The 8,654-nt window shown below is 44.3% G+C and overlaps 1 protein-coding gene across 1 annotated transcript; it reads left to right on the top strand.

Annotated features, from left to right (window-relative positions):
- Positions 1–2,541: 2,541 nt before the first annotated feature.
- LOC131135964 (alpha-tectorin-like) lies at positions 2,542–7,325 on the top strand. The gene is made up of 14 exons (XM_058082400.1): positions 2,542–2,610; positions 2,690–2,783; positions 2,878–2,977; positions 3,117–3,351; positions 3,878–4,052; positions 4,147–4,237; positions 4,318–4,380; positions 5,074–5,285; positions 5,827–5,961; positions 6,196–6,383; positions 6,473–6,621; positions 6,690–6,935; positions 6,997–7,159; positions 7,242–7,325. The coding sequence occupies exons 1-14, from the start codon at positions 2,542–2,544 to the stop codon at positions 7,323–7,325; spliced, it is 2,004 nt and encodes a 667-aa protein (XP_057938383.1).
- The last annotated feature ends 1,329 nt before the right edge of the window (positions 7,326–8,654 follow it).

The following is an 8,654-nucleotide window of genomic DNA, read 5'->3' as shown; positions in this document are numbered from 1 at the left end:
TGGTGCTGCGAGGTCGGCTGGTTGATTTTGGTTTCAATGCAGATCCAGTAGCTCTGAAGTTGGTAACCCATAACAAGATGGTGTTTCCAGCTGGTACGGGATCATGTCTACCAAGACTGAAGTACAAATGGAGTGCTCGTTGTGTTGCAGTTACAGATTCGTTTGAACGGAAGATTCGATTCAGAAACTGAGAAAGAAACGAAAAACAATGGCATTATGAAGAAACAAAGCAAAATTGCATTATATGAAAAAATGGCATTTTATTTATTTTTCAAAAATAAAAATACTTTTTTGTTTAAAAAGAAAAAAAGAAAAATAAAGGGTATTTAGGTGGCCAATTGCAAGTTGCATCTTCTCTGAAGAGTAGAAATATGGTAACTCGAAACAACTGTCAGATGACCTGAAAGCAAAGATTGTTCAACATCATGGTCTAGGGGAAGGATACACAAAGCTAGCTCAGAGATTTCGGCTGTCAGGTTCCACTCTGAGGAACATAGTGAGGAAATGGAAGACCACAGGCACAGTTCTAGTTACCGCAGTGGCAGGCCAAGAAAAATCTCCGAAAAGCAGATGGAGCAGAGGCAAACATGGTGAGAACAGTCAAAGTCAACCTACAGACCAACTCCAAAGACCTACAACATGACCTTGGTGCAGATTATGTCACTGTGCATCGTTCAGCTATTCAAGGGGATGCTGTACGGGAAAGTCATGCGGAAGAAGCCTTTTCTGTACAAATGCAACTAAAATGGAGTTATTTTGACTTAACAAGGGGCGGTACGCATGGGGAATGACAAAAACAAACACTTGCTACCCACAGTAACATTTGGTGGTGGTTCCATCATGCTATGGGGCTGTGTGGCCAGTGCAGGTACTGGATAGGTACTGGACATCATTACAGAGCTCATCGAGGAGGATTGTGAGAAACTTCCAACCCTATACTGACCCAAAAGTTGTGATCCAGAACTCAAACATGTCCCATCTTTCCTCCAGTTCTCTGTCTGCTGATTGGTCACCTCCAGCATGATCCGCCTCCTGGCCATCATAGCTGCGCTCAGCCAGCTGCCAGGTATGATGATCTGTCACTTCCTGGATGTTGCTACTGATGGTGGCTATTGATGGCTTAACTGTGTGTCTGCTCATACTGTACAGGTTCAGCAGCTGTGATGCACAACATCAGCCTTTGTCCCTTCAGATTCTTTGGCGAGAGTCAGGACACATTATATGTGAGTTGGGCCATTCTCATTAAAAATGCTGAAATCAAATCAGAGTAGCTTCATGTTGCAGGTGACAAAGTAGATTAATGTCATAACTCAAAACATTCATTCATTCATTCATTTTCTAACGCTTTTTCCTCATGAGGGTCGCGGGGGGTGCTGGAGCCTATCCCAGCTGTCTATGGACGAGAGGCGGGGTACACCCTGGACTGGTCACCAGCCAATCACAGGGCACATATAGACAAACAACCATTCACACTCACATTCATACCTATGGACAATTTGGAGTCTAGCTCAAAACATGTCATTAATAAAAAAAAATATGTAATTAATAATGAATTTATTTTAGTTTATGCTGAGCGTCAATAAAAATTGAGCTACAGGCTGCACTTTGGACAACCCTGTGCTTGGGGCTTGTACGGAAAGTTTATTCATTCATTCATTTTCTACTGCTTTTTCCTCACGAGGGTCGTGGGGGGGCTGGAGCCTATCCCAACTGTCTTCAGGCGAGAGGCGGGGTACACCCTGGACTGGTCGCTAGCCAATCACAGGGCACATATAGACAAACAACCATTCACACTCACATTCATACCTATGGACAATTTGGAGTGGCCAATTAACCTAGCATGTTTTTGGAATGTGGGAGGAAACCGGAGTACCCGGAGAAAACCCACACATGCACGGGGAGAACATGCAAACTCCACACAGAGATGGCCGAGGGTGGAATCGAACCCTGGTCCTCCTAGCTGTGAGGTCTGCGCGCTAACCACTTGACCACCGTGCCACCTTGTACGGAAAGTTAAAGACTAAAAATAATGATTAGAGATGGGGCACCCTTTAGCCCAGTACTATAAGAGTCTAAGAGTCTAGTTTGGAGTTTTTTTTCCCCTCCCCTCTCCTAGTGTTGTCCCCCCCCCCCCCCCCCATGCAAATTTCCCCACTGAGGGACGAATAAAGGCATATCATTCATTTATATTTCCCCAGTGTCCCTCTTTTATACATGATATACATGTCTTTTCATTGACAGACGGACATCAGCATCAGCAACGGTGTGATCCACCTTTGTTTTGATGGCAGTATGGGAGATAAATGCATCAGCATTGTCAACGACACATCATCAACGGTGAGCGTAGAGGTCAGTCAAGAACTGGCCGACACAAACTCACCGTTCCACCAAGCCATACCGGTCCTCACGGACACGTCACCTTGCAAAATAATGATTCTCCTGAATGACAGAAATGACCTGTCAACTGTGAGTTCCCGCCGTCATCACTCAAAACATGTCAGAAAGCTCGCTCCAGGTTTAAAAAAAATGTTCTGTCCTCAGATGAACGTCACTCTCCGTACGTTTGGTCGACAAGCGGTTGTTCGGTTTGAAACCAATGGACGAATGCTTGTGAGTGACAATGCTCCCACTGTGTGTGTGTGTGTGTGTATATGTGTATGTGTGTAATGCAATCTTTATTCCTCGGCAGAATTCCAGCGCTCACATTGATGGTAGGGTGCTGAAGGAATGGATGTCCTATGAGCCTGACATTTTTGGAGATGTGAGCGGCTGCACACACGAGGGTAAGCAAGACCAAAGAGACCCTCTTGTGGTCTGTTGGGTCTGTGTTACCCTTCACTAGGTTTGCTACTGGACTGCTTGTTGTGTGTTTTTCAGGCACTACGTATCTACCTGATACAACAGCCTGTGTCGGCACAGCCACCTTAATCACCTGTAGCGCAGCCTCCTTCCTCACCGTCTCTCCTAACAATGACCGGTAGCAAAGTTTTTTATTTGACAATCGCACTAATTCATGTTGTCATCACTTCAATGAAGCTTTGTGGTCACGTAAACATTAGTTTAAGTGATGCTAGTGATGCTAAATGTCCACACCCGTGTGCTCCTTTTTTTGACAGCTGCATAAAAGACGCAATATGCACTGTGACCGCCTCCACCATCATTGACCACCATGGCAACACCACTTCAGTGAAGGACCGCTGTGCCTACACTTTGTTTTCAGACACAGATTTCCAGGTGTCGGGTGTTTTTAGGGAACGCCGTCGAAAAGATGTAATGTTTTTGAACGGTGTCATTATCCATCTAAATGATGACGATGTTGACATCTACCTGGGACAAAGTGGCAAGGTTAAAGTAAGTTCCACTATTTAAATACATTTTGTTCTGTGAACTTGCGCACATTTCTCTAATATATGGTTTTCTGTGTGTGTGTGTTTTTGGTATTTGCAGCATTTTTCTTTTGTATGAGCATAAATGGAAAACATTGAGTAAAAAATGTACAATGTAAGGGAAAAAAAGTTACACAAATATTTGTCTTTAAATATATACCTATATACGTAAAACAAAATTGTTTACAAAAACTAAATAAATTAAGTAGAAATGTATATAATATGAAATATGTGAAATTCAGGCCAGAAGTGCTTATTTTTCACTAACTAGACATTTTTGTCTTCATTGGCAATTTTATGCAAAAAGCAAATTGCTTATCCTAAGGCATTTCTATAATGAAACAGATCATGTTGCTTATTTAAAGTAATATATCTGATCTTACAGTATGCAAACAGATGTGCAAAATAAGCACTTACGTCTGCAGTACAACACCAACTGGTGTTAAAATCAACAGTTACGTATTTCATGTGTGACCACTGCTGTGATGCAGGCCAACCACACTATGCTCAACCTCACCGCTACACCTGAGGACCATTATGGAGTGATGTTGTCAGAGGATGAAACTGGTGTGATGGCCAACGTGTCTCTGTCCGCCAACTACACCGTGGTCTTCTTTGATGGATACACGGTTCAGATCCACACACCGATGGGCATAACGGCCACAGGTTGTTTTCCCCTCTAGAACTTCATTTTGCTGCCATCAGATTCCTGTTTCTTCCTGTTTGTGTCACTGACCATCCATGATCTCTAACCATCCAGGAGTTCACACGATGGAAAACCTGGATGGGTTGTGTGTCAACGCCACTGTGCCTTTAACAGACAAGAAAGACAGTGTTCACAGCTCACTCGGGTAGGACCTCCTCACCATGCAAACCACATGAGCTTTGTGTGTCCTAGAAATGACCTTGAGTTCTTTGTCACCTCCCTTAGCTGTGAGAAACAGTACATCGAGCCGGACGACGAGTCCATCAACTGCACCATGGTGACTCAACAGTGAGCAGCTCCTCTTCATCACACAGGACGTGACATCACGCCTTTCCCATGTTCTCATTGGAGGACATTGTTGTCACTTTTCTGTGTTTACAATATTGGGAACCCTCACAATTGTTTAACATTGTCATGAAACAACATGCAACGTCCCTAATATATTGACCACCTTGTTTAGGGTTAAAATTAGAGACAACCTCTGAAACTAGAGAAGGTAATTTGTGGAGAAGATGTGTGTGAATGATTTTTTAAGATGAACATGCTTACACATTCATTCATTTCGGGCGAGAGGGGGGGTACACCCTGGACTGCTCGCCAGTCAATCATAGGGCACATATAGACAAACAACCATTCACACTCACATTCATACCTATGGACAATTTGAAGTCGCCAATTAGCCTAGCATGTTTTTGGAATGTGGGAGGAAACCGGAGTACCCAGAGAAAACCAACACATGCACGGGGAGAACATGCAAACTCCACACAGAGATGGCCCAGGGTGGAATTGAACCCTGGTCTCCTAGCTGTGAGGTCTGCATGCTAACCACTAGACCGCCGTGCCGCCCATGCTTACACATGATGTGTGTAATGAACATGATGCCGCACCAGCACGCCCCCTAGCGGCTGTAAACAGTATAGCGATGACAAAGCGAATTGCACTAAGTGTATCTGTCTCACTCCTTTGTCCTTCCCACTACAGATGTGAGACGTTGCACAGCGCCAGCTTCAATGCCTGTCACGAGTACATCAACCCCGAGCCATACATCACTGCCTGCACCAACACGTTGTGCCAGTACCCCAACACAGACGGACTCCGGTGCCAGTTTCTGGGGGCCTATGACAAAGCCTGCCACATGCTGATGGACTACACGTGGGGACTCAAGAGCGACTGGAGGGAGGAAGCATACTGCTGTGAGTGGCGTGTCACTATCACTCGCTGTCTTGTCCTGTTAAAACAAGTCATGGTCATAATCTAGGTCTTGAGATATATACATACAAACCAGCAGTTCAGGCCAAACAACTTCTCCCCCAAATGAGTCACAGCTTTTCTTCCTGTCACTCACACACACTAGTGACACATAGTGTCTTGAAGGTTGTTAGCATTCATTCATTCATTTTCTACCGCTTTTTCCTCACGAGGGTCGCGGGGGTGCTGGAGCCTATCCCAGCTGTCTTCGGGCGAGAGGCGGGGTACATCCCGGACTGGTGGCCAGCCAATCACAGGGCACATATAGACAAACAACCATTCACACTCACATTCATACCTATGGACAATTTGGAGTCACCAATTAACCTAGCATGTTTTTGGAATGTGGGAGGAAACCGGAGTACCCGGAGAAAACCCATGCATGCACGGGGAGAACATGCAAACTCCACACAGAGATGGCCGAGGGTGGAGGTTGTTAGCAATTGATGCTAATTGTTTTACTTATTTACTGTGTTTGTGTTGCAGCTCACAATCATACCTTCTGCAATCACACATACTGTGTTGATCATGAGTTCTGTGCCAGCGGCATCAATGGTGAAATCAACTGCTTCTGTCGGGCCAAGTTTGCTGCTGAATACAAAGAAAACAGCACTTTAGTAGGTAAGGTGGGGTGCTGACCACTCCTGGAAACTCACTCATCAGCTTCATCAAACATGAAGCTGGCCATGTAAGGCTGCTGTATCACAAGAGTTTGTCTTGGGTGCGTGATCAAAGATGGCTGTGTAAACAAACCAAGCACAAGTATAACAGTATGTTATGCGAGGTGGACGTTAACCGAGGTACCACTCTTGAGACATCAGCAACATCAGCATTGACATTCGTCCTGCTATTCAGGTGATTCGACAATGTGTGAGGACAACACTGCAACACTTGTTCTGCCCAATTGTCTCCTGGAGGAGAAAGGCCACGACTACCACGACCTACACCTCAACGACGACACATGCGTAGGTCATAAGGACATGGAACACATGGTGACCTTCTCATTCAACAGTAGCAGAAACGCCTGTGGAGCTGTGGTGACGGTAGGCGTCTCCTTTGACTGCTGCTGTAACATCCATGTTGTATGAGAAGTCCCACAGTAACACTGTTTGCATGTCCACAACACCCGCAGGCCAATGAAACCATCGTTCTATACAAGAACACCATCAGAGGAAAGAACATCACTAACATTGTCTCTCATTTTGATGAGTTCCACGTGGACTTCTCCTGCTTCCAGTACCAGCCGGAACACCAGAAAGTGAGCTTCAAAATCAAAGACAAGTGAGTTGAGTGTGCAAGTCGGAATGTAGCCGGAGTCTTTGGTACTAAATTTTGTGTGCACTCTGCAGCTCTGTCATGGAGCGCGTTATTTCCGATTCTTGGAATTACACGCTGATCATGAAGGCCTATATGGATGCTGACCAGGAGCGCCTTGTGCAGGATCAGACTGAAATCCAGCTGAACCAGACTGTCTACATAGCATTAGTAACAGAAGGTCTGGATGACGACGGCGTTTCCTTGGTGACTGACCATTGCTGGGCCAGCAACAGTTCATTGGAAAACGGGCCTCTGAGACACAACCTGATTACTGACGGGTAAGAAACGCATCATGTCACTGTTGCGACATGAAGATTTGCAATGGTTTCCCCGTTGCAGGTGTGCCAGCCCTGATGATGACACCATCAAGGTCCAGGTCAACGGAATAGGAGTGTCCAACTTCTTCTCCTTCAACATGTTCCACTTCGCCGGTGACAACCGTGAGCTCTACCTGCACTGTGATGTCCACCTGTGTGTGAAGCAGAACCAGATCTGTTCCCCGGTACACTTTCTTCCCAAACACATCCTCCACAGTGAAGAACACGTTCATGACCAATGTGACCTTGTCTTGAATGTTGCCGTAGATCTGCGGTGCTCCTGCCAAGAGAAGAAGACGCAGATATGTTGCTGAAAGCCCCGCCATCATCAGCATGTCCTGGACCAATTAGGCAAGCCTTACACTATTGCCGACAGTTTGATCACCTGATAATTGTTCTGCTTGTCTTCTCAGGTTGTTTCCAAGGTGACTTGGACTGATGATGTGGACCTTCTAAATGTTTCCAGATTTTGTCCTGATGAAGAACCTTCATGTTTGAATGTGTTTGTGAAGATGAGGTCAGGTTTGTAATTAAGCCATGCTAGCAAGTACAAGAGTGAAAAGCAGATACCTGGAACCTTTTGGACCAGCAAACAGTTGATACAAAAATTAGTTCAAAAGTATGAGTTGGATTGTCTTGTCAAACCATGTTTAGGATTGCAGCTGATCAGCATCTTAGACATTTTCCCAGCTAAGGTACTCCTCCGATGTGTGAGGGCACCTCCTTTGCAACCACCCCTCCTATCACACCTTATAACATGACATATCGATGTGCTTGTATAACCACAACCTGGATATTGTTTTAGTCAGTCGGCTATTTGTCAGTTTGTGCACTTCCATACCTACACTTAGTTTTAGTACAGCAAAAAGCAGTGCACTGTCAGTACCCACGCATTGCACTCAAAATGGTCAAAATGGGTAGTGTTCAGTAATGGACATTTACCATCCTTAATGGTTGCCATCTTAGTGGAAATAATACAATTTCCAGTAAGTGTGTGATGGCAGGAATGGATTTGTGACGACATGTCCAAATATCTGGCAGTGTAATGAAGAGGAAATTGGATGTGACTGATTATGAAGTACTGTAGCTGTCGTCTTCTCCAGTACAAATATAATATGATCATATGCACGATCATGTGGAATGTTGTGTTTTTTAACAACACATCGATCATTGACAAACACATTGATACACTTTTGCATCGTTGAATGTTTTGTATTTTAGTGAATAAATCCAGACATCTGGGGACATCCTGACGGGTCTAACTCTATCAGTGCAATTTATCTTTATGTATGTATATATACGTATATACACAGTATACAGTATACATGGGGAATATGGCTATTATTTCTAAATCTAATTGTTCACACAAGGCTGATTATGATTACTTTGTGGTTAAATAAACATGCAGAGACATCTTAACATCTTGTAAATGTGTGTTTCATCTTCTTCTGTTCGATTGTTCAAATCCATTCAGCCATCCATTTTGTATGTGTAATGACGTTCTGTAAAGTATTGGAATGGAGCTCTGAGGCAGCAAAGCCGCTTTTATTCTCTGTAGTGAAATTAATTTTAGTGATCATTTACATGCAGCCATCTTGAATCTGAAAACACAGTTTCAACTGAATAATCTAAATTAAACACTCTCCATTTACAACCTAAGACACATTTGAAAATGGCATC

This window comes from Doryrhamphus excisus, chromosome 9 (genome assembly GCF_030265055.1).
Source record: "Doryrhamphus excisus isolate RoL2022-K1 chromosome 9, RoL_Dexc_1.0, whole genome shotgun sequence".
NCBI classification, from domain to species: Eukaryota; Metazoa; Chordata; class Actinopteri; order Syngnathiformes; family Syngnathidae; genus Doryrhamphus; species Doryrhamphus excisus.
Note: the sequence above shows the minus strand (reverse complement) of the source record. Positions and strands in the feature narration are given on the sequence as shown.